We start from the raw sequence: 26,065 nt of genomic DNA, 5'->3' as shown, positions 1-26,065 counted from the left end.
CAGTTTTCCATGACAGGTGTTGTAGGTCTGCTGTTGCTGCTGGTTCAAAGGGTGATAGTGTCAACTTTTCTAGCACAAAGTTTAAATCCCAAGCTGGTAATGGTGGTTTCCTTGGAGGTTTTACATTCTTGATTCCTCTGAGGAACTGCCTGAGCAAAGGGTGTGTAAAACAGGTGTATCAAAGCTGTATTCTGCTGAAATAGCTGATGCATGTATCTTGATGGAGGAGTAGGACAGGCCTGAATGAAGAAGTTCGCCAGATACTCCAGAATGTTAGGCATATCTATGTTTGACACATCTTTTCCTCTTCCCAGATGACAAACCTTTTCCATTTTCCAGCATAGTTCCTTCTTGTTGAAGGTCTGCGTGCTTCAAGAATAATGTCTTTAACTCTTTGGGAAAGTTCTGGAATAGCTGCTGTTATGTGATGTTCCATGCAGTCAGTTGCAAGGTTTTTAGGTTTGGGTGTATGATGCTGTAGTTGTTCTGCGTTAACATCAAAGGCATCAGGGGAATTGTCCACATATTGTTCGAGACATGCTCCTCAGTAGTGGGTACCAGTGTTGTCTTGGCCAGTTTGGAGCTATCAGGATTATCCTTGGACGTTCTTCCTTGATTTTCAGTAGTACCTTGTGTATCAAAGGAAGAGGTGGGAATGCATATGCTGTTAGGCCTTTCCAGTTGAAGGAGAGAATCCACTTTCCATGCTAATGGGTGGAATGTCCTTGTGCAGAATTTTTGAGCTGGTGATTGAGAGGTGATGCGAATAGGTCTATCTGTGGCATTCCCCATTTCTTTGAGATGGTCTTGAAGATGTCCGGGTGAAGCTTCCATTCGTGGGCATCCGTGGTTCTGCTTAATATGTCTGCTAGGGTATTGTCTTTCCCTGGTACAAATATTGCCTGTAACTGGATGTTGTAGCTGAGTGCCAGGGTCCACAGCTCCAAGGTCATTCTGCATAGGGGTATGAATGAGTGCCTCCCTGTTTGTTGATGTACCACATGACTGTGGTGTTGTCTGTCCTTATCATCAACTGGCCCTCTTTGAGAAATGGTTTGAACTTTTGGATAGCCAGTTTTACTGCCAGCATTTCTTTTAGGTTGATGTGCAGTTGAAGTTGATCCTGTGTCCACAATCCTTGCACGCATTTGTCCAGCATGTGGGCCCCCATCCTAGGTCTGAGGCGTCTGTTGTGATGGTCTGGCTTGCTTGACATCTGCGAAAGGGTAGGCCTGGGTTTGACTGGCATGCCTGAGCCCACCATAGGAACTCCTGTTTTAAGCATGGAATTAGTGGGATTTCTGTTTCTAGACTGTGTCTGTGTTGGGACCATAAATTCTTTAGGTACCACTGTAGTTTTCTCATATGTAGTCTGGCAAATGGAACCAAGATTATGCATGATGCCATGAAGCCCAAGGCCTGCAGTACTTTTCTTGCTGTTAACTTGTTCAGTTTTGTTAGTGCCAAGAAGTAAAGAGGAAGTTCTTTTGTTTTTCTGTAGTCAGGAATGCCATTTGTTGTACTGTGTCCAATTCCTCGCCCAAGAATGTCCTTGTTTGGGATGGTATCAGCCTTGACTTTTGTAAATTGACTGTGTATCCCAGTGCTTGTAGCAAGTAAATGACCCTTTGTAAATCTGTTGTCAGCTTGCTTTTGTTGTCGCCTTGTAGCAGGCAGTCGTCCAGGTATGGGTAAATTTGAATTCCCTGAAGTCTGCAATGGCGATTACTGATGCCAGGCATTTTGTGAATACTCTAGTAGATAAGCCAAAAGGCAATGCTGAGAATTGATAGTGCTCTGATCCTGCAAGAAATCTGAGGTATCTTCTGCAGATTGGTCGAATGGGGACGTGCAGGTATGCCTCCTTGAGATCTAGAGTTACCAGCCAAGACTCCTTGCCCAGCATGGGAAGAAGTTGCTGTAGGGTCAGCATTTTGAATTTTGGGACAATGATGTATGTATTTAAGGTGGACAGGTCGAGAATTGGTCTCCAACTTTTTCCTTTCTTGGAACTAGGAATAGTCTGGAGTAGAACCCTTTCCTTGCTCTGCTGTTGGCACTCTTTCCACAGCTCTCATGTTTGCTAACTCCATTATCTGAGCCTCTGTTTTTGATTTGGAGGTAGATTTGGCATTCCTCTTTTGACTGGTAAAGTGTGGAAGTGAAACCGTAACCTTGATCTATGGTTTGTAAAATCCACTTGTCCTTTGTTATGTAGTGCCAGTTCTTTGAAAATAAGGTTAACTTTCCGCCTAGAGGAGCTGCTATTTGTTCCCTGGTAGGCGGATTTAGGGTTAAGTCACTGTGGTTGTGTTGATGTAGTGGCAGTGGCTGTGTCTGTGCCTCTGTTGTTACCTTGCCACTGTCTTCCTCTGTAGGCACCTCCTCTGGATTGGTTTCTGCCTCTGGAACGTCTATTCCTGCCCCTTTGAAATTTTGTGGAGTCAGGAAAGGACCAATTTTGGCAGGCCAGTTCCTGCTAAACCTTGGGGTTGAACCTGCAAGAAATCTTTAACAGTTTGAACAGATTTTGCCTTTTCTTCCATTTTCTTCATAACCTGCTGGGCAGGTGTACCAAACAAACTTGTCTTGTCCATAGGAGCATCTAGCAACTTAGCTTTAACATGATCCGGTAAAGCTTGTTCCTTTAGCCATGCATGCCTTCTTATCACTGTGCCTGTCATGGCTGACCTAAATGAAGCCTCCAGTGCATCATAGCCACATTTTAAGGAATGGTTGCTAACCTGTTGTATGTTATTTACCATCTCTAATACATATTTCTTATCAAGAGATTCATCAGTGGTTAGTTTTTTAGTTAACTGATCAAGCATAAACTCTTGGTATTGTATCATGTGAAACTGACAGTTTAAAGCTCTAGCTGAGAGAGTAGCTGAAGTGTAGACCTTTTTACCCCATCTGTCTAATGACCTTGCTTCCCTTTCAGAAGGAATAGGGTTTTAGCTATGGTGGCTACTACTGCCTTGGGACCCTGGGATATAGTTTCTGGGTCTGCAAGTGGGCCTTGTAAAGGTGGTGATGAGTATCTGGCACCCTGTAAAATCTGTCTGGTTTGGCAGGGGCTGGGGGTAAAGAATCTGGAGCGGAGCAAACATCATTGAAAGCATCATCCACCACAGAGAGAACAGGAGGTATAGCTAAGGGCCTGTGCTGTGGGAGGTGCAGAAAAGTCCTAAGTCTTTTCTGGAGTCTGAAAAATCCTGTTGCTGCCATTGGAACTGTTCTCATGGCATGCAAGGTTTCCCCAAAGGAGAATTCTTCTGGTGGGGAAGCAGCTGGAATGGATTCTTCAGCATCAGAATCTTCAAAATTGGAGAAGGAGCCTCTGGCTGGTCAGTTATGTCTGATTCATCAGCAGAATCATCAGAGGACACTGGCTCGGGGCTCTGCCCTAGGTCTCTTCTCTGGGGCTGAGAGGCCCTGTCTGGGTGAGATTGAGATCCTCTAATTAAAGAAATTAAATCTTCTGCCAAAGTAAGCATTTGAGAACTAGAAGAGGGCCTGGATGTGGGGGTTTAACAGGCACTGTTTTAGTAGTCTTGGCTGCTTTAGCCCTGGCGAAGGCCTTAATGGACATGGCTGCTGGAGGCCTAGCAGTACCACGTGCTGGGGTAGAGACATCCAAGGGATGGTGTCTGATAAGTCAACCACCGTAGTGGGTAAAATTTCTGAGGTCGATTCAAGAGTTGTAGCAGGGGCCTCAGTTGTAGGAATAGGTTCAGCTGTACTTTGTTCAGTTTTCTCGGTTTCGCGAAACCGAGACACTGTTTGCTTGACCATGGTTTTATCTTTGCGTTTTGGTAGATTGGGTAGTCGGAGGATCCGACGGCATAATAAATCAGAACCGAAAAACTGTTCTGCAAACTCCGACCGGAACAGGCTGCTGGGCTGGGCCTAAACAAGGCAGACAGTAAGAGTGGAAATCTTTATGAGGTATTTGTTTCCCACAGTTTAAACAATTGTTAACTTTTTCTGACATCGGCTGAGGCAAGAAAGAGTTAGCTTTAGAAGTCTTGAAGTAATCTCTGGATCCGACCGACCGGCACTTCGCGAACAGCTTCTGCTTCGGCCCGCCGCAAGAAAGACTGAGGAAAATGGCCGGCTGATGCCTTTATACCAACAGAGATGACGTCGGGTGGAGTGCGACATCAGCGGACCCGGACTTTGGAATCCGGACGACTGAAGGGCTGCCTGACGACAGGACAACCCACTTGTTATGACTGCAGATGCATCCATGAAGGACATCAGCAATAAGCACAATACACTATAGTTATAATACACTAAAGTTATAGATATCAAGAAAAAGGAAATCTACAACTCTACAATAACCACGACAACATTATATCTAACTTTTTTTTTTTTTTTAAACAAGGAACGGAAGGCAACGGAAGGGGGAGAGCCACTAAGTTAAACGACAACTCTCCCAACCGAGGAGAGCCTCTAACTTAAACAGCTAACTCCTTAGCAGAAAAGGAGGAGGAGGGAATAAGGGGAAGACATCTAAGTGAAAACGGGCTAAGAGCAAGGGGGAATCCTCTAAGAAAAAACGGATATGAAAGGGGCGATAGGCCTAAAGGAAAAAACGATGGCCTAAACAACAACCAGAAACGGAGATAGGGATCCTAAACAAATTCTACTAATCTACGGAAAGATTTCCTGAAAAATATTAAGATTTTAGCACAGAGTATAACACAAAAAATCAAAAACTTAACCTGAGCCAGTATCCAGCAATCTCGAAGCTAGTGGCAAATGAGATCTGGGTAACTAGCACTGGGCATGATGGGATATGGTCTACCCTCGTGCCAGTGGAAGTTCTTGAGCTTTAGAATACAGCCGAATCGGAGCCGAAGATTGGCTCCAAACCCAACCAACAAGAAGGAAGGCGAGAAAGGGACAACATATCATCATCTGTTACACCCATCACTTAGGACCACTAAAGGGAGGACATTTGTATATCAGGCTGCTCATTCCCAATACTAAGAATGGCAAACATCACAGTTTTAACTTTTACTGTCCTGGTTCATGCTAAACAGTCTAACTACGTCTCAGCTTAATTTATTTGTTAAGTGTTATTTCTGTCAGTCTGTATGAATGAGGGTCCAATTAAGTACACTGCCCTGTGAATTTACAGCAGCAGATCTTCCTCTTGCAAACTGCAGCAGACTTGCCTCCACTTTCATAATGGTCACATTCTTAATTCTGAACACTAAGTATTTGGTTTCTTAATGTTTTAACCAGAAAGAAAAGAAAACTATTTAAATGTGGTTATGGGTTTGAACTTTTGTACTGAGCATTCAGTCCCCAGGATACTTTAATAAAAAAGCTGAAAAATGCTTCACAGCAAGTGAGGCACAGTATAGAAACACTGTTAAACACATAGGTTAGCTGTTCAAATGGAATGGCAAAGGTAGACTTTCCCCTAGCCAGTTAATAATTTGAATAAAATGGCATTCAACTCACTTTCCATTCTTCTTCCCAACTCCAAGACAATTTATCACCACTGCTGACAAGCACTTGACTACAAACCTCAAAAAGACATGGCAATCTTTTCACAATCTGTAAAGCCTATACAATCTGGATGGTCTTTACACAGTTATTCTTAGCGAGTCCAGCGCTGGGAAAAACAATCAAAGTAAAAAAAGACTGCAAAACGTATAGCATATAGAAAGTAAAAATCTTCAACTAAGGTAAGTACTTACAAAATCTTCCTCCACAAACTGAAGCTTTTCTTCCTTTTCTTCTTTCTTCTCTTCCTTAGTTTCAGTGGATGTTTTATCCTGAAAAGCTGTATTTTTCCGAGGATGGAAGTTGCCATTCCAATGCCGATGTCCAGAACTGCTGCTTCCACCACCATTCCCTCCTACACCATTTCCCCCATTACCACCTCCTGTTCCGCTGCCACCATTGCTGCCGCTGCTACTACTACCACTGCGCTGGTTCACAGGATCATGACGCTGACCATGCCATCCAGGGTTGTCTTTCCATCCCTGACTTGTAACAGTTCCAAGATGAACCCCTTTGGAAACTCCAGAGTCCACAGAATCATGACGGAGTAGAGAAGGTTGGTGCCATCCATCTTTAAAAAAAAAAAGGTGCCTACAGTAACTAAACAGGCTAAAAACAAACTACTGGTTAAATAACTCAGCAACTTCAAAGAATCCACAAAATTCATTTAAAATGAGTCACAACCAAAAACTGGGAATTGTTTTTCACCCTAAATCCTTGCATCACAAAGCTGGTTATTTCTGAAAATGTTGTACAATGTTGATGGTGGAGCTGTCAAAAGCAGGATTTTTCACCTACATGATGAATTTTATGGGTCTATGGGTCTAAACATACATAACGTACAGTAGTGAAAGTACACTTACCATAACAGATGCTTGAACGAAATCATAGTTGCAATATTAATGACATTTGGGAATTAGCCGCCATCAGATGACTGCCAAGGCAGCCTAACTTTCCAGAGCTTTACAAACATTTTGGCAAGGGCTGGTTCTTCCCTAGTGCAGAGGAACATGGCTGCATCTCAGATAAAAGGGGAATTCTGCTTATATTCTGCTGGTTTGTGTCAGTGAAGAAATGTGAGGTAGGTCCTGTGAAGACACTGTCCACTCTGTATTTAATTTGGCTAACAGAAAAACAGGAACATATCAGTAATAATTGCTACTAAAAATTCCAACAGGCAGCCCTTTCACAGTTCAGAACATAAACAAATGGGAGTAAATGACTCTTGGCTTTTTCACCCCCATCTACTAGACTGTACCCACACAATCAGGGAAAAAGTACAGTTTTGTACCTACCATAAATGTAGATGTCCGAACAGGATAGCATCTGCAGTCCTAACAAATGGGTTGTCCTGTCGTCAGGCAGCCCTTCGGTCGGCCGGATTCCAAAGTCTGGGTCTGGCCTCGGCTGGTGTCGCACTTCACCCGACATCATCTCTGCTGGTCTTCGGGTATAAAGGCATCAGCCGACGCCATTTTCCTCAGTGTTTCTTGCCCCAGATGCCAGTTGCCCTCTTGGAAAGCTAAATTTTGGGTAAAGCCAATGTTTCCAAAAAAGGTAGAAGGCAAACACAAAAAATAAGCATGTATGTACATATATACAAACAAATACACCATAAGAGATCCCCCCCCAGCTAGCTATTAGGAGGGTAAATACCCTAGGAGTACCACAGAGGGGAAGGAGGGTGGGTAATCCTGACTGCAGATGCTATCCTGTTCGGACATCTACATTTATGGTAGGTACAAAACTGTACTATGTCCTTCAAGGATGCATCTGCAGTCCTAACAAATGGGTAGAATACCATAGCCAAACTAGGGAGGAGGAAGAAGAATTATGGTGTAGTTAGGATCCCTTGCAAAACAGCAGTGGCAAACCCTGCTCGGGATCTAGAGTATAGAGGTAAGTTATAATGCTTGGAAAATGTATGCACGGAGGTCCAAGTAGCTGCCTCAATAATGTCCTTGGTAGCCACTCCTCGTAAGAAAGCTGTGGTAGTGGCTGTAGCCCTTGTAGAATGAGGTCTTATGTTCTGTGGAATTTGTTTTCCATGGTAGGAGTAACAGAATCTTATGCAATTTCCTATCCACTTGGAGATTGTCTGTTTGGAAATTGCTTTTCCTTCCCTTCCTGTTGCATAAGCTACTAGAAGCTGGTCAGTTCTTCTATTGCCCTTGGTTCTGTCCAGGTAGTAGCGCAACTGTCTATGTACATCCAAGGTATGCAGCAGTCTTTCCCCCCTGTTCTGTGGATTGGGAAAGAAGGTAGGTAGGTGGATTGCCTGGTTTAGAGACACTCTTTATACCACCTTAGGCATAAATGTAGGATTAGTTCTCATGGACACTATCTTGATGGAATATTAGGAAGGGTTGTACTGCCATTAAGGCCTGTAGTTCCGAAACCCTTCTTGCTGAAGTAATTGCCAGTAGGAAAGCAGTTTTCCAGGATAGGTGTTGAAGATCTGCTGTTGCTGCTGGTTCAAATGGAGGGAGTGTCAATTTTTCTAGCACGAAGTTCAAGTCCCATGCTGGTAATGGTGGTTTCCTAGGAGGTTTTACATTCTTGATTCCTCTGAGGAACTGCCTGAGTAGAGGATGTGAGAAGACAGGGGGATCGAAGCTGCATTCTGCAGAAATAGCTGATGCATGTACCTTGATGGAGGAATAGGACAGGCCTGTATGGAGAAGCTCTGCCAAATACTCCAGGATGTTGGCAATATCTATCTTTGACACATCTTTACCTCTTTCAGTACTCCAAATGACAAACCTTTTCCATTTTCCTGCATAGTTCCTTCTTGTTGAAGGTCTGCGGGCCTCAAGGATAATGTCTTTAACCCTTTGGGATAAATCTGGGTTAGTTGCTCTTATGTAATGTTCCAGGCAGCCAGTTGCAGAGTTTTCAAGTTTGGATGCATGATGTTGTAGTCGCTCTGAGTTAACATCAAAGGAATCAGGGTAGTGTCCACGCTTCCCGAGACATGCTCCTCAGTAATGGGTACCAATGTTGTCTTGGCCAATTTGGAGCTATCAGAATTATCCTTGGACGTTCCTCTTTGATTTTCAGTAGTACCTTGTGCATCAAAGGAAGAGGTGGAAATGCATATGCTGTCAGGCCTTTCCAACTGAAGGATAGAGAGTCCACCTTCCAAGCAAGTGGGTGGTATGTCCTTGTGCAGAATTTCTTGAGCTGGTGATTGAGTGGGGATGCGAATAGGTCTATTTGTGGCATTCCCCATTTCTTTGTGATGGCCTTGAAGATGTCCGGGTGTAGCATCCATTCGTGAGCATCCGAGGTAGTTCTGCTTAACATGTCTGCTAGGGTGTTTTCTTTTCCCGGTACAAATATTGCCTGTAACTGAATGTTGTAGCTCAGAGCCATATTCCATAGGTCCAGAGCCATTCGGCATAGGGGGTATGAATGAGTGCCTCCCTGTTTGTTGATGTACCACATGACTGTGGTGTTGTCTGTCCTCATCATTAATTGGCCTTCTTTGAGGAATGGTCTGAAATTCTGGATTGCTAGTTTTACTGCCAGCATTTCTTTTTGATTTATGTGCAGGTGTAGCTGATCTGGAGTCCATAATCCTTGAATGCATTTGTCCAGCATGTGGGCCCCCCAACCTAGGTCTGAGGCGTCCGTTGTGATGGTTTGGCTTGCTTGAATGTTGTGGAAGGGCAAACCTGGGTTTGACTGGCATGCTTGAGCCCACCATAGGAACTCTTGTTTCAGGCATGGGATTAGTGGTATTTCGGTTTCTAAGCTGTGCCTGTGTTGAGACCATAAATTCTTTAGGTACCACTGTAGCTTTCTCATATGCAGTCTGGCATGGGGGACCAGGATTATGCATGATGCCATGAAGCCCAAGGCCTGCAGTAGTTTCCTTGCTGTTAGTTTGTTCTGCTTTGTTAATGCCAAGAAGTAAAGAGGGAGTTGTTCTTGTTTTTCTGCAGTTAGGAATGCCATCTGTTTTACTGTATCCAATTCTGCACCCAAGAATGTTCTTGTTTGGGATGGTATCAGTCTTGACTATTTTAAATTGACTGTGTATCCCAGGGCTTGTAGTAAGCAAATGACTCTTTGTAAGTCTTGTGTCAGCTTGGTTTTGTTGTCCGCTTGTATCAGGCAGTCGTCCAGGTATGGATAAATTTGGATTCCCTGTATCCTGCAATGAGCGATTACTGATGCCAGGCATTTCGTGAATACTCTGGGCGCAGTAGATAAGCCAAAGGGCAATGCTGAGAATTGATAATGCTCTGATCCTGCAAGAAATCTGAGGTATCTTCTGCAATTTGGTCGTATGGGGACGTGCAGGTATGCCTCCTTGAGATCTAGAGTTACCAGCCAACACTCCTTGCCCAGCATGGGAAGAAGTTGCTGTAGGGTCAGCATTTTGAATTTTGGAACAATGATGAATGTGTTTAAAGCGGACAGGTCGAGAATAGGTCTCCAACCTTTCTCTTTTCTTGGTACTAGGAAGAGTCTGGAGTAAAATCCTTTGCCCTGTTCTGTAGGTGGTACCCTTTCCACAGCTCTCATCTTTGTTAATTGAGCTATCTGTTTTAGAGCTTCTGTTTTTTGATTTGGTGGTAGGTTTGGCATTCCTCTTTTTACAGGTAAGGTGTGGAAATGAAACCTGTAGCCTTGGTCTATAGTTTGCAAAATCCACTTGTCTCTTGTGATATAGTGCCAATTCTTTGAAAATAAGGCTAACTTTCCGCCTAAGGATGCTGCTATTTGTTCCCTGGTAGGCGGTGTCAGAGCCAAGTCACTGTGATTGTCCTGTTGCAGTGGCAGTGGTTGTGTCTGTGCCTCGCTGGTTATTGCCTTGCCACTGGCGTCCTCTGTAGGCACCTCCTCTGGATTGATTTCTGCCTCTGGAACGTCTATTCCTGCCTCTCTGAGATTTAGAGGAGTCTGGAAAGGACCAATTTTTGGAAGGCCAGTTCCTGCTAAACCTTGGGGCTGAACCTGTAAGAAATCTTTAACTGTTTGTACAGATTTTGCCTTTTCTTCCATTTTCTTCATTACTTGCTGGGCAGGAGAACCAAATAGACTGACCTTATCCATAGGAGCATCTAATAGCTTTGCTTTAACATGATCCGGCAAGACCTGTTCTTTCAACCATGCATGCCTTCTTATAACTGTGCCAGTCATGGCTGATCTAAATGAAGCCTCCAGTGCATCATAGCCACATTTTAAAGAATGGTTACTAACCTGCTGAATGTTATTCACCATTTCTAAAACATATTTCTTATCTAAGGAATCATCAGAGGACAGTTTCTTAGTTAACTGATCAAGCATAAACTTTTGGTATTGGATCATATGAAACTGACAGTTCAAAGCTCTAGCTGAGAGAGTAGCAGAGGTGTATACTTTTTTACCCCATCTCTCTAAGGACCTGGATTCCCTTTCAGAGGAGAGGGTTTTTCGCTGAGGTCGGCTACTGCCTTAGGCCCCTGGGAGATAGTCTCAGGATCTGCAAGGGGAGCCTTGTATAAGTGGTGATGAGTGTCCGGTACCCTGTAAAACCTATCGGGCTTGGCAGGGGCTGGAGGTAAAGTATCAGGAGCAGTGCAAACATCATTAAATGCATCATCCACAACAGGAAGAACTGGAGGTATAGCTAAGGGCCTATGTTGTGGTAAGTGTAGAAAGGTCCTAAGCCTTTTTCTTGAATCTGAGAAATCTTGTCCCTGCCATTGGAATTGCTCTCTCATGGCATGCAAGGTTTCCCCAAAGGAAAATTCCTCTGGTGGAGAGGCAGAAGGTATAGATTCTTCGGCATCGGAATCTTCATAAGTAGAAAAAGGAGCCTCTGGATGGTCTGTATTGTCTGAATCATCAGAAGAGTCATCTGAGGACACTGGCTCAGGGGGCTCTGCTCTAGGTCTCTTTTCTGGAGGTTGAGAGGCCCTGTCTGGGTGAGATTGGGATCCCCTTATTAAAGAGATGAGATCCTCTGCCAGAGTAAGCATTTGGGAACTGGAACTGGGCCTGTGAGAGGGGGCTTAACAGGCACAGACTTAGCAGTTTTGGCTGCTTTAGCCCTGGCAAAGGCCTTTATAGACATGGCTGCAGGAGGCCTAGCAGCACCACGTGCTGGGGTAGAGACATCCAAAGGGATGGTGTCCGATAATTCTAGAGGAACCACATTAGTAGGCAAAACTTCAGAGGCTGATTCAACTAGGGTAGCAGGAGCCTCGGTAGTAGTCATGGATTCGGCTGAAGATTGACCCGTTTGCTCGGTTTCGCCGAAACCGAGACACTCGCGGTTTGCTTAACCGTGGTTTCGGCCGAAACCGCGGACCGCGAGTGTCGGTCTTTTTCTTTGCGTTTCTTAACAATTTGCGAAGTCGGAGGATCCGCCGGCATAATGTACACAAAATCTGCGTCGAAAAACTGTTCAGCAAACTCCGACCGACGCCTAAGCGTTCGTCTGTTGAAAGAAGCACAGGCTAAACAGGCTGCTACGTCGTGGTCTGGGCCTAAACAAGGTAAGCAGTAAGAGTGGAAATCTTTATGAGGTATTTGTTTCCCACAAGTTAAACAGTTATTCACTTTTTCTGACATCGGCTGAGGCAAGAAAGAGTCCCCAACGGGTACTTAGCTTTTAGAAGTCTTGAGTAGTATTCGGTAGTAGTAATCTCTGGATCTGACCGACCGGCACTTGCGAACAGCTTCTGCTTGGCGCGCCGCAAGGAAGACTGAGGAAAATGGCGTCGGCTGATGCCTTTATACCCGAAGACCAGCAGAGATGACGTCGGGTGAAGTGCGACACCAGCCGAGGCCAGACCCAGACTTTGGAATCCGGCCGACCGAAGGGCTGCCTGACGACAGGACAACCCATTTGTTAAGACTGTAGATGCATCCTTGAAGGACATTGGAAACTTCCACACATCTAAACTGCTAGCAACTTCAACAGAGCCATAAAAAAGGCAGTTTAGATGCGAGAAGCTTCAGAGCTTTCTCGCCCCAAGAAGATAGGCCATAGCCCTGAAAGGAAAATGCCAGTAAAAGAGAAGTTATCTACTCACTATAACATTTCATCTGTGTTATCTACTTTCACTCTTCCTCAAAAGTTGGGTTCGGATCCGACTCTGGTGTTATTTTAGCTCATGGCCACTAAAAAGCTCTAAAGCTCCCCCCCTTACCCATAATGCACCAACCCTCAACATACCTCAGATATTTGCTGGTTGACAGAATGTAAGAAACAGTATCATAATATTCCTGATAGAAGCCATTTATCTGGAGCTAAAGATAAGGAAAGTACAGAGGTGTACACTTACCATAAATGTAGATGTTTGAGTGAATTCACTGATGCAGTCATTGCCTGTGGGTGAGCCCTGCTGTGGTAGCCCTCGGCTGGCCCAAATACCAGAGTCAATGTTTTTCTGCGTTGGCTGTTATCACCTTTAGACTGACGTCAGAGGTCATCAGTGCTATAAAGAAAGAGAGCTGACACCATTACATCAGTTTTACTTGCCCTAACCCGTCAGAAGCACAAGAAAATATGGTAAAGTGGTCCTGATGACTAAAAGCCACCGTGGGAAGCTTATGTTCCCCTAGGGAAAAAGGATACAAGGGAGGAGGAGGGAGGGAAAAGTACAGTTGTGTACACTTACCATAAATGTAGATGTTGAGTATTCACTGTTGCAGCAATCACATTTGGGTTACCTGCCTGCAGGTAAGCCCTCAGTCGGCCTGAAAACCAGAGTCTAGGATTCCTGCGTCGGATGCTGTCTCTTCTTCCATGACGTTAGGTCATCAGGGGTATAAAACATGCAGCCAATGCCATTACATCAGTTTTTCTTGCCCCAGATGTCAGGTGCCCCCACACTGCGAAGCAACTGCATGCTATGGTACCCCTCCAACAAAAAGCAAATACACCAGAAAACAAATACACCAAACGAGAAGGAAAGACAGAGGCAAGACAAGTCAGAGGGTTTGGAGGGAGGGTAACCAGGACTGCAACAGTGAATACACTAATGTCTACATTTATGGCAAGTGTACACAACTGTACTATGTTCTTTGTGTTTCACTGTTGCAGTCATCACATTTGGGTTGATTGCCAAAGCTGAGGAAATGGGTGGAGGCAGTCAAGGAAACTAGAGGCTGGCTAGGATGCCCTGCAAGACTGCAGAGGCAAACCTCGGCCTAGATTTGGAGAAGATACACAAGTGGTAATGTTTAGTGATGGAGACTCCTCTGAAGAAAGCTGCAGAGGTGGAGGCTGCTCTGATGGAGTGAGTCCTGACCTATTTGGGGGAGACTTTCCGTGTTGTTTGTAGCAAAAATGATGCAGTGTACTATCCATTTGGAGATGGTTTATTTGGAGATGGCTTTGCCCTCTGCCCCTGCAGCAAAGCTGGCCTGCAATTGATCACACTTTCTGAAGGATTCAGTCATGTCTAGATTGAATCTGAGCTGTCTGTGCACATCTAGAGTATGCAGGATCCTTTCGCCCTTGTTCTGTGGGTTAGGGGAAAAGGTGGGCACATGAATGGATTGGTTGAGAGCCACAATGGACACCACTTTGGGCAGGAAGGATGGGTTAGTCCTGAGGGATACCCTGTCAGCATGGAAGATGATGAAGGGTTCCACAGCCATGAGTGCTTGCAGCTCGGAGACCCTTCTGGCTGAAGTGATGGCCAAAAGGAAAGTAATCTTCCAAAGAGAAATTTTAGCTCTGCTGAAGAGGCAGGTTTGAAAGGGGAGAGGGTGAGTTTTTCCAACACAAAGTCCCAAGCTGGGGTTGGTGCTCTTCTGGGTGGCCTCAAATTGCTAACCCCTCTTAGGAACCGTTTGATCAGAGGGTGTGAGAAAAGGGGCTGCTCAGTGGGAAAATGGGCAGAGACAGCAGAGGCATGAATTTTAATAGAGAAAAAGGAGAGCCAATGTGTAGCAGGTCAGCTAAGTAATCCAAGATGAGAGGGAGGGAGAGCTGTGTCGTATTGGCTCCCTTAGCCTGACTCCAGGTGCAGAAACGTTTCCATTTGTCAGCATTAGACTTCCTAGTGCTAGGGTGTCTAACCTCACATATAACATCTAAAACCTGTTTGCTGAGGTTGGCAGATTGATGGGGGTTAGGGAATAAGCCAAGCTGCCAAATTGAGTATCTGCAATTGGAGATGCATGAATTCCCCTTCCCTCTGTGTCTGGAATCAGAGAGAGATGCCAAGGTGGCAGAGGGGACAGGCTGCACAGCAAAGGGTACACCAGTGCTGGCGAGACCAGTCTGGAGCTATATGAATTGTCCTTGGTTTTTCTTCCTTTATTTTAAGCAGTACCCTGGGGATGAGAGGTAGTGGAGGAAAGGCATAGACAGATTTACACAGGGGAAGAACAGGGCATCCACTTTCAAAGTCATGCAGTGATGTTCCCTGTTGCAAAACTTGCTGAGCTGAAGGCTGGTGTGGGAGGCAAAGAGATCGACCTTCGGGCTGTCCCATTTCTGAGTTATTAGGGCGAAGGTTCTTCTGTTGAGCTGCCACGGGTGTGGGTCCAGACGATTGCTGCTTAAGTGGTCCACCAGAGGAGTTGAGAGAACCCGGTATGAATTGTGCTAACAGGTGGAGTTGCATGGCAGAGGCTGTGTGTCAAAGGGTCATGGCCAGCCTGCATAGAGGTTAGGACTGAGTCCCTCCCTGCTTATTGATATACATCACAGTTGTGTCTGTTTTGATCAGGAGAGCCTATGGGGGAGTGAAAGGGCTTGAAAGCTATCAAGGCATGCTGGACAGCTATCATCTCTTTTTGGCTGATGTGCAGAATGATTTGCTGTGGGTTCCATTGGCCCTGTATGCACCTGCCGTCCAGGTGTGCATCCCAGGCATAATCTGATGCGTCTGTGGTGAGTGTCTGGGCAGCATGGGGTGGTGAGAAAGGTAGTCCTTTGTTAAGGGAGCATGTTGTTGCCCACCAAAGAAAATCCTTTCTGAGGCAGTGTATTATAGGTATAAGAGTCTCCAGGGTTTAGGTACCATTGAAGTTTCCTCATATGCAGTCTGGCATATGGAAGGAGTAGAATGCAAGATGCCATGCACCTCAGAGCTTGCAGGACTTCTTTGTAGATAGTTGGGGTCTGGTGGCTAGTTAAGATAAGTAGGCTATCAGGAAAGGTTGCTTTTCTGGTGTAAGGAATGCCTTCTGGGATGCTGTGTCCAGGCTTCCTCCCAAGAATATAATCCTTTGGGTGGGTACGTGTTTGGATTTCTTTTCAATGACTGTAAACCATACGGAGGCTAGTAGGGACTTTACAAAGCCTAGGTGCTTGAGCAGCTTTTCCTGGCTGTCTGCCTGAATTAGGCAGTCTAAGTATGGGTAAATCTGGATACTCCTTTGTCTGCAAAAGGCAATGGCCAGAGACAGACATTTTGTGAAAACTCTGGGAGCAGTACATAAGCCAAAGGGAAGCCCAAAGAATTGAAAGTGCTGAGATCCGCCCTGAAACAGAGATATTTCCTGCATGATTCCCTGATAGGAATGTGGAGGTAGGCTTCCTTTAGGTCTAGGGTGGCTAGCCAAGCATCCTTAGAGAGCATGGGTAGCAGCTGCTGGAAGGCGAACATTTTGAATTTTGGGATCACCAGGAAGGTGTTTAGAATGGATAGATTGAGGACGGGGCGCCAGGTGCCCTCTACTGGGTACCAGAAAAAGTCTGGAGTGGAAACCTTCGCCTTTCTGTTCTGCAGGAACGTGCTCTACTGCCTCATGGAGAGCAGGGAAAGGACTTGCTTTTGCGCCTCTGCCCACTGGTTTTGAGGTAGATCTGGGAACCCTTTTAGGGTTGGAAGGATGTGGAAAGAAAATCTGTATCCCTGGGACACTATGTTGAGAACCCAGCGGTCGCTGGTAATGGTGGCCCAGGTGTTTGCATGAAAGGGAAGTTTTCTTACTAGGGGTAAGTGGAGGTGAGCAGAGGGAGGGGGTGGGGGAGGAGAGTCACTGCAAGTTCTTACCATAAGGGGATGGGGCTTAGAACTCCCTGGTTTTGAAGTGGAGGTAGTCCACTGCTTAGATCTTTGCATTCCCTGTGGCTGCTGTCTGTGGGGTCTGGTTTCCCAGGGTCTGGGCTGAACTGACCTGGTGGGAGCAGAAAAGGACCAGTGTTTGGAGGGACAATGCCTGCTGAACCAGGGTGGCTGGACCTGTAAGAAATCCTAAACTGTCTGCATAGATTTTGCTTTTTCTTCCATCCTTTTTAAAACCTCTTCTGCCTTAGTGTCAAATAAGTTGTCTTTGTGCAAGGGGGCATCCAACAATTTAGATTTAACATGGTCTGGCAAATGCTGTTCCTTAAGCGATGCATGCCTTCTAAGCACAGAACCGGTGACTGCTGAAGCTTCTAGGGGAGTCACAACCACAGTGCAAGGTGTGTTTAGTTACTTGACTGCAGAATGCATTAACTCTTGTAAGTCTTTAGATTCTGCACAAGCAGGAAAGGAAGACATTTTTTTGTTTGAAGAGTTCCAGGGTATGTTGCTGAAATTTTAGCATATGGAATTGACAAGTTTAGTGCTCTGATAGCAAGAGTAGCTGAGGTGCATACTTTTTTACTCCATCTGTCCATTGCTCAGGAATCCCTATCTGAGGGGGTGGGATTCTTAGCAGAGATTGCTTTAATTCCTTTAGGCCCTTGAGAAATTACCTCCGGGTCAGCAGTAGGATTTTTGTGGCGAATATTTCCAACAGGTATCAGGTGTATCCATGGGAGCAAATTGTGCTCCCACCTATGCTGACATTATTTTGTCAGTATGGGAGAAAAAGTTTGTTTTTCATAGTGAATTTTCCAAATATTGGATTCACTATTCTAGGTTTTTGGATGACATCTGTATCTTTTGGATAGGACCCATTCATTGTGTAGATGAGTTTGTATCTTACCTAGATTCTACAACCACATTTTTGAAGTTTACATACAACATATCAGCAGATCAAGTTAATTATCTACATGTTACACTTTTATGAGGGAGCTTGTGGTTTCAGTTCATGTATTTATAGGAAGCCTTCCTTTTCTAACAGTTGTTTACATTACAACAGTTCACACCCTAAATTTCAAAAAAGGTCAATACTTAAGGATCAATATGTTAGAGTTTCATGCATGACATCAAATGATTCTCAATTTCAGGTTGAGTGCGACAAGCTGAGCTCCCTCTTTTTAGATAGGGGATATCCCATTACCTTGATTAACACAGTCTGGGAAGAGGTAAAGCTAGCTAGGGGTACTAGATTTTGTCCCATTTTAGGGAAGAGCCGCACAAACAACCAAATTGGTTCCACTCACAGTCATTCCACTTCACTTGGTTTGAATCAAGTGTTTGTTACAGAATACAGTGAGGACGTGGGACATATTAGGAAAATTATTCAAAAGGAATTGAATTCATTTCAGAATTTTACAGACTTGAGTAATCTAAAAGGTTTAACATGCAAATTTGTATACAAGAGGGGTTTTAACATTAAGAGAGTTCTGGAACAAAATACTAGCCATGGACCCTCTAATAACCAAAGGAAAGGTACATTTCGTTGTGGACGCTGTTCTCAGTGTAAATATGTTATAAATCAGGAACACGTCTATTTGGAGAGTAGGAATAGGAAGATTTTGTCCCATTGTTTTTACAATTGCAATTCATTTGGAGTAGTCTACCTGGCTGTCTGCCGGTGTTGCCAAGCGTTTTATGTTGGCAAGACCGAAAGGCAGCTCAGGAGACGTATTTATGAACACTGTTATGACGTACAGAAGCAATGTAACACCAATGCACTTTATAGGCATACAATCTTATGTGAAGCTGCAGTTTTTACGTTTTTTGTTTTGGAAGGAGTTCCCAGGTGTATAAGGGGAGGACACTGGGCAGCACGCTTATCCCATAGGGAAACGTGCTGGCAGATCCTCTTGGAATCTAACAAACCTCCAGGTTTGAACGACTATTTCCATCATGCCTTACCTGAAACTTAAGGCAGATAAATTGTAAGGTGGAAGCTTGTTAACCTGATATAGTTTGGTTTATGTATTCAATAACAAATTTTTAAAAAAAATTTTTTTTAAATAATATATACAATTCAAATATGTGTATATTTCAACAGATATTTATTTTATTATTAATCATTCTTTATGAATATATATTTTTAAACTTTACTGACATTAAATATTGGCCATTTTGAATAATTTATATAATATACATTTTATATTTTTATTAACAATATTTGTTTTGTATTTTTGTATTATGGGAACATTATTATTAGTTCATTCGAACTATTATCATTAGCCTGAATTATTTGATTGCAAATGTGGGTATTTGTTTCAAGTAACAGTGTTTTCTGTACAACTTGTAATTTTTTCATTTTTATTTTTACCTACAGCTTTAAGAGTGCATTGTATACTTAAATAATTATTCAATTAATTAATTAACTTGTATATAAATTTAGGGGTATGCACTCAGTATTTTATCTGATGAAGTTGCATTGTCGACGAAAACGTGGTTTTTATATGTGGCGTTAAATAAAGCTGTTTTGGATTATCCTGTGGAGCCTTGTTGCTTTTGGACTTTATTCTTGGAGCTATTGCCCTGGTATTCACCTTTGAGCAACGTTGTACCTTATTGTGAGGTTGGGCTGTCGTACTTCCTGGTGGTTGTTCCTGGTCTGCTTGCTTGTTGCATCCTTTGGTGGTTTAGTTTTTCAGCTTTTTTCTTGGTTAAGCTTCTAGGGGAGTCACAACCACAGTGCAAGGTGTTGTTTAGTTACTTGACTGCAGAATGCATTAACTCTTGTAAGTCTTTAGATTCTGCACAAGCAGGAAAGGAAGACATTTTTTTGTTTGAGGAGTTCCAGGGTATGTTGCTGAAATTTTAGCATATGGAATTGACTAGTTTAGTGCTCTGATAGCAAGAGTAGCTGAGGTGCATACTTTTTTACTCCATCTGTCTATTGCTCAGGAATCCCTATCTGAGGGGGTGGGATTCTTAGCAGAGATTGCTTTAATTCCTTTAGGCCCTTGAGAAATTACCTCAGGGTCAGCAGTAGGATTTTTAAAAAGAAATGTGTGAGTCAGGGATTCTAATACCGGTCTGGTTTTCTGGGTGCAGGAGGGAGGGTGTCAGGAGTCTAGCTGGATTCCAGGAAAACATCCTCCACAACATCCAGGACTGGGAGGATGGCCAAGGATCTGTACTGTGGAAGAGCTAAGAATTCCCTGAGTATCCTTTTAGACTGAGGGCAGTCCTGACTTTCCCATTGGAAATGCTCCCTTAAGGTGTGAAGGGTTTCCCCAAAGGAAAAATCCTCTGGGAACAGGCTGAAGGAATGGAATTCTCATAAGCAGAGAGGGGTTGCATGTCTTCATACGCAGATGCATCAGTCATCGGACTCCTGTCCAGACAAAACTACAGGGGACAGATCTCTCTCAATTTTGGAAGGGGTATCTTAGCTTCCCCTGATCAGCATGACAAGGTCTTCTGCCATTTTAAGCATTTGAGACTGAGGCAAGGAAGCAGGTGCCTGACACTGGGTCATCTGTTTCTTAGGTGTGGTTCGTAACCTGGGCCTAAGAAACTCGGTAGATTTCGAAAGCACGGTAGTCGCGAAAGAAGTCAATTTGTGTTGAGAATCGGTAGTGTAAAGGACTTCCTTGGAAGATGGTGCCTGCTCAGCGGCTCTGGACCCATCCAAGGGAGAGACGACCGCAGGATCCTTAGCGGAGGAAGAATTCCGTGGCATACTGGACTCCGAAAGGGTCTCGGTAGCAGCCTGCGAATCCACAGAAACGGGCATTAGGTCCTGCAAAAGCTCCTCACTGAGGACTGAAGATGTGGCAACTAGCTTAACAGGAGCGCCACTGGTAGGTTTGGACCTGTGCGGTCTGTCTTTATCTTTACGTTTTTTTTTTTTTTTGGAAGATCTGCTGTTGGCTGGCTTACTGAAGCCATATCGGAATTCGAGGACTGTAAGCGAAAGTATCTCGATATTATAAGGGCCCGACGACGTACAATTCTAGAATTGAACAAAGCACAGAAGCGACAGTGGGGGACGTTGTGGTCTGAGCCTAAGAAACTGATGCAGTAAGAATGAAAGTCTCGGTGTGGTATTTGCTTTCCAGAGGCAAGACTACAGTTAACTTTTTCTGACATCGGTTAGTGCAAGAAAAAAGGAACTACAACGAGGTACTTAGCTTTAAAAGACTTCAGCTTCAATTCGGAAGATGAAACTCCGGTAGTGGCCGACTGGCACTTGTGTGAACTGCTTCTGCTTCGGGTTCCATGGCAAAAAGAGACTGATGTAATGGCGTTGGCTACCTTACACTACTGACAACCTGACGTCAGTCCTGAAACGACAGCAACTGACGCAGAAACACTAACCCTCTGATATTCGGGCCGGCCGAGGGCTACCCTGGCAGGGATAACACAAATGTGATGACTGCAACAGTGAAACACGAAGAACATAACTGAAAACCTAAAACATTGAAAACTCAGAACATTGAAAATGTGCTTCATAACACTGAAAACTACAATGCATATGTAAATAACATCCTCTCCACCTACAACACCTAACAAACACTTTCTACTATGTTTCTGCAGTGGGGCAAGCCTCCCTGCACCCACCATGTGGGGGGCTCTGCCCCCGACATTCCTTGTAAATTAAATATACCAACTCCAAGAAACAGTGAGGCTAGGAAATTAACTTTTTTCCACTGTAGTGCAATCTTGGAATTGGTATATTTAGTTTACGGGGGGTGGGGGAGCAGAGCCCCCCACATGGGAGTGCAGAGGGGCTTGCCCCCCTGAAAAAACATAGTAGAAAGTGTGTTTTCCAGTTAGGTGGTGGGGATCTTATTTACTTGTACAACATAGTTTTCAATGTTATGAAGCATACTTTCAATGTTCTGAGTTTGCAATGTTTTGAATTTTCAATGTTATGAAATTCAACATTATGAAATTTCAATATTATGAAGTAGACCCATATATATATATATATATATATATATATATATATATATATATATATACACACACACACACACACACACACACACGTATTATATATATATATACAAATGTATTTATTTATACGAATGTATCTTCATTAACCACAGGCTCAAACCTAGGAACCACGCCCCCCCCCCCCAAAAAAAAAAAAAAAAACAATTCTCTCCAGGTCTTCTAAAGTGCCAGGAAGGGGGATGGCATGATGGGAAGGAATGAAAGACGACAACACAGATACCTAGTTATGGTAAGCACATAACTAATAAATCTGATGTCTCTTACACTTCCTCACGAATGGGTAGAGTACCCAGCTATGCAACTCCTGGGTTGTCTTAAGGAAGGCTATGCCAGCCAAGCCAAATGAAGCCCTGCTCTGGGAAACAAAGATCTAATTTATAATGGGATACAAAAGTACAGTTTTGTACCTACCATAAATGTAGATGTCCGATAGACATGCAACTGCAGTCATAACATATGTGTTGTCCTGCCTCAGGCAGCCCTTGGTCGGCCGGATTCCAAAGTCTGGGTCTGACGTCGGCTGATGTCGCCTTTCTCTCCGACGTCAGAGCGGCTGGAGTACATAAGCATCAGCCGACGCCATTTTCTTCAGTGTTTCTTGCCCCAGATGCGAGGTGCCCTCCAAGGAAGGCTGTAATCAAATTTGGAAGACAAAAACAGGATTCCAGAAAAATAAATGAGCAATAAAACAAATTCACCATAACAGATAACCCCAGCTAAGAGAAACAGGGATAGGAGTGGACCCTAGGCATAGAGGGGTATGGAGGGAGGGAAAATCCGACTGCAGTTGCATGTCTATCGGACATCTACATTTATGGTAGGTACAAAACTGTACTATGTCCTTCAAGAATGCAACTGCAGTCATAACATATGGGTAGAATACCATAGCTTAGCTGGGGGAGGAGGAATGCTCTAGGAAAAAGATGGTGTGGCAATTAAACCCTGCAGGACTGCTGAAGCAAAGCCTGCTCTGGATCTGGAGTATAGAGGGAGATTGTAGTGTTTGGAGAATGTATGCACGGAGCTCCATGTAGCAGCTTCTAGAATGTCCTTAGTAGGCACCCCTCTTAAGAATGCTGTAGAGGTGGCTGTAGCTCTGGTGGAATGTGGTCTGACATTGGCTGGAACAGTCTTTCCATGAAAGGAATAACAGAATCTGATGCAATGTCCAATCCATTTTGAAATAGTCTGTTTTGAAATTGCTTTTCCTTGGACTGCAGGGGCGTAAGCTACAAAAAGTTGTTCAGACTTCCTACTGGCCTTGGTTCTGTCCAGGTAATATCGAAGTTGTCTGTGAATGTCCAAGGTATGTAACAGTCTTTCCCCCTTATTCTCAGGATTGGGGAAGAAAGCAGGCAGATGAATAGCTTGATTTAAAGAAACCCTAGATACCACCTTTGGCATAAAAGTAGGGTTGGTCCTTAATGAAACCCTGTCTCTGTGAAAAATTATGAACGGTGGTATTACCATTAGGGCCTGTAGTTCCGAAACCCTTCTTGCTGAGGTAATTGCCAACAGGAAAGCTGTCTTCCATGAGAGAAACTGCAAGTCAACTGTAGCTGCTGGCTCAAATGGAGGTAGAGTCAGTTTTTCTTGGACAAAATTGAGGTCCCAGGCTGGCACTGGGGCCTTTCTTGGTGGCTTAATGTTCTTGATTCCCCTGAGGAATTGCCTTAGCAAAGGGTGTGAAAAGACAGGAGGATCAGTGTTATATCTAGCTGAAATAGCTGATGCATGTATCTTTATGGAAGAATATGAGAGGCCGTTCTTTAGGATATCTGCCAAATATTCCAAGATGAGTGGGATGTTCAACAATGATGCATCATGTCCCTTGCTGGTATTCCAATTGCTGAATCTCTTCCATTTTGCTAAGTAAACCTTTCTGGTGGATGGTCTTCGAGCCTCTGTTAGTATCCGCTGAACTTCCGTGGAGAGAGATAGGTTGAGGTTACTTATGGGATCTCCCAGGCTGTTAGCTGCAGTGTCTGAAGGTTTGGATGCACTGTTTTGAAATTGTGTTGAGTCAAAAGTAGAGGCCAATGGGGAAGGGCCCACCTCCTGGTGTGACATATGCTCCGTAGTAGTGGGTACCAGTGTTGTCTTGGCCAGTCCGGAGCTATTATGATTCCCTTGGGTCTCTCTGCTTTGATCTTTAGTAATACTGAGGTCATCATTGGCAGAGGTGGGAATGCATAGATTGTTAGGAAGTTCCAGTTGAATGAGAGAGCATCTATTTTCCAAGCTTTTGGATGGTATCTCCTTGTGCAGAATTTTTGTAGATGATGGTTGAGGTGAGAGGCAAATAGGTCTACTTCTGGCCTGCCCCATGTCGAAGTGAGTTGTGTGAAGATCTTCGGATGTAACCTCCACTCGTGTGGATCTGTGAAATTCCTGCTTAGGCTGTCCGCCAACACATTGTCTTTGCCTGGAACAAACTGGGATTGTAACTGGATGTTTAGGCTCAGTGATTTTTCCCAAAGATGCATTGTCAGTCTGCAAAGGGGGTAAGAGTGGGTGCCCCCTTGCTTGTTTATATACCACATCCGTATCAGTAAATGGCCTTGCTGAAGTTGGTGTTGAAAGGCCTCGATGACATGCATTACTGCCAGCATTTCCTTTTGGTTTATATGCAGATGTGTTTCCTTTGGAGACCATTGTCCTTGTATACACCTGCCTTCCATGTGCACCCCCCATCCAAGATCTGAGGCGTCTGTGGGCATGGTCTGTGTTATCTGTGGTTTTTTGAATGACATACCTGTGTTTGCCTGGCTCACCGAGGCCCACCATAGGAATTCCTTTTGTAGGCATGGAATGAGCGGTATGGTTGTCTCCAAGTTGTTGCTGTGCTGAGACCAAATGCTTTTTAGGTACCATTGAAGCTTTCTCATGTGTAGTCTTGCTAATGGAACCAGGAGAATGCAGGATGCCATGTAACCCAGGGCCTGTAGGAATCTCCATGCAGTCATCTGGGTGAGTTTTGCTAAACCTTTGAAGTAATGAGTTAACTTCTCTTGCTTGTCTTCTGTCAGGTAAGCCATTTGAGAGGCTGTGTCTAATTTGGCTCCTAAGAAGATTATTTGCTGGGATGGCTGCAGTCTTGACTTTTGGAAGTTGACTGTGTATCCCAGAGCTTGAAGTAATCTTATGACATAGTCCAAGTTTTTTGTCAACATCAATTTGTCGTCCGCTTGTATGAGGCAGTCGTCCAGGTACGGTTAATTTGTATCCCCTGGAGCCTGCAATGAGCAATTACCGAAGCCAGGCATTTTGTGAATACTCTGGGCGCAGTAGATAAGCCAAATGGCAATGCTGAGAATTGATAATGCTCTGGCCCTGCAAGAAATCTGAGGTATCTTCTGCAGCTGTGTCTGATAGGGACATGCAGGTATGCCTCCTTGAGGTCCAGAGTAATCAGCCAAGACCCCTTGCCCAGCATGGGAAGGAGTTGCTGTAGAGTCAGCATTTTGAACTTTGGTACTATGAGAAAGGTGTTTAATGCGGACAAATCCAGTATTGGTCTCCATTGAGATTCTTTTCTTGGAACAAGGAACAGTCTTGAGTAAAATCCCTGGCCTTGCTCTTGTTGTGGAACTCTTTCTATTGCTTTCATCAGAGTCAGCAGAGAGATTTGCTTGATAGCCTCTGCCCTCTGGTTTGGTGGTAGGTTTGGCATGCCTTGTTTTCTTGGCAAGGTATGAAAATGGAACCTGTAGCCTCGGTCTATAATGTCCAAAATCCATTTGTCCTTTGTGAGTCTGTGCCAATTTTCTGCAAACAGAGATAATTTCCCGCCCAAGGGAGCTTCTATTTGTTCCCTGGTAGGCGGAAGTAGAGGAAAGTCATTGAGATTGTGGCTGTGGGGCAGGTGAAACCCCTGCGTCGCTTCTTTGGTTTCCTGGCTGCCATTGTCGTCCCCTGTAAGGACCTCTGTATTGGCCTCTTCCACGGCCACGTCTGTTTTTACCCCTTTGAAACTTTTCTGGATTAGGAAAGGACCAGTTTTTGAAGGCCAATTCCTACTGAATCTGGGGGGTTGAACCTGGAGGAAATCTTTCACCGTCTGAACTGATTTTGCTTTTTCCTCGATGGTCTTTAACACATCCTTAGCATTAGCACCAAAAAGCTTGTTCTTTTCCAAAGGTGCATCCAGAAGTTTTGCCTTCACATGATCTGGTAGAGGTTGATCTTTTAACCATGCATGTCTATGAATGACTGCCCCTGTCATAGCTGCCCTACATGAAGCTTCCAGTGCATCATATCCACACTGTAGGAAGTGATTGCTTACTTGCTGAGTATTATGTACAGCTTCCTGCAAAGCCTTCCTGTCTAAAGGATCAGGAGTGGCCAATGTTTTTTGTAAATCTTCTAACAGGAAATCCTGATATTGTAACATATGAAAAAGGCAATTCAAAGCTCTCATAGATAAGGTAGTGGAAGTGTAAACCTTTTTGCCCCATCTCTCTAATGACCTAGCTTCCCTGTTGGAGGGCAATGGATTTTAGAGGTGGAAGCTGAAACTCCTTTAGGCCCCTGTGAAATAGTTTCCAAATCAGCAG

At 44.3% G+C, this 26,065-nt stretch overlaps 1 protein-coding gene across 1 annotated transcript in view; it reads right to left on the bottom strand.

Annotated features, from left to right (window-relative positions):
• Positions 1-26,065, bottom strand: part of GPBP1L1 (GC-rich promoter binding protein 1 like 1) — a 1,437,510-nt gene that overhangs the window by 1,114,163 nt on the left and 297,282 nt on the right. The window contains exon 3 of the mRNA XM_044070363.1: positions 5,718-6,094. Within this exon, the coding sequence (XP_043926298.1) occupies positions 5,718-6,094 (377 nt within the window). The remainder of the gene's footprint in view (positions 1-5,717; positions 6,095-26,065) is intronic.

The sequence above is a fragment of the Protopterus annectens genome, chromosome 4.part1 (genome assembly GCF_019279795.1).
Source record: "Protopterus annectens isolate FY-2018-M chromosome 4.part1, PAN1.0, whole genome shotgun sequence".
Classification (NCBI taxonomy): Eukaryota; Metazoa; Chordata; order Ceratodontiformes; family Protopteridae; genus Protopterus; species Protopterus annectens.
The sequence above is the reverse complement of the archived record's forward strand: the minus strand, read 5'-3'. Positions and strand labels throughout refer to the sequence as shown.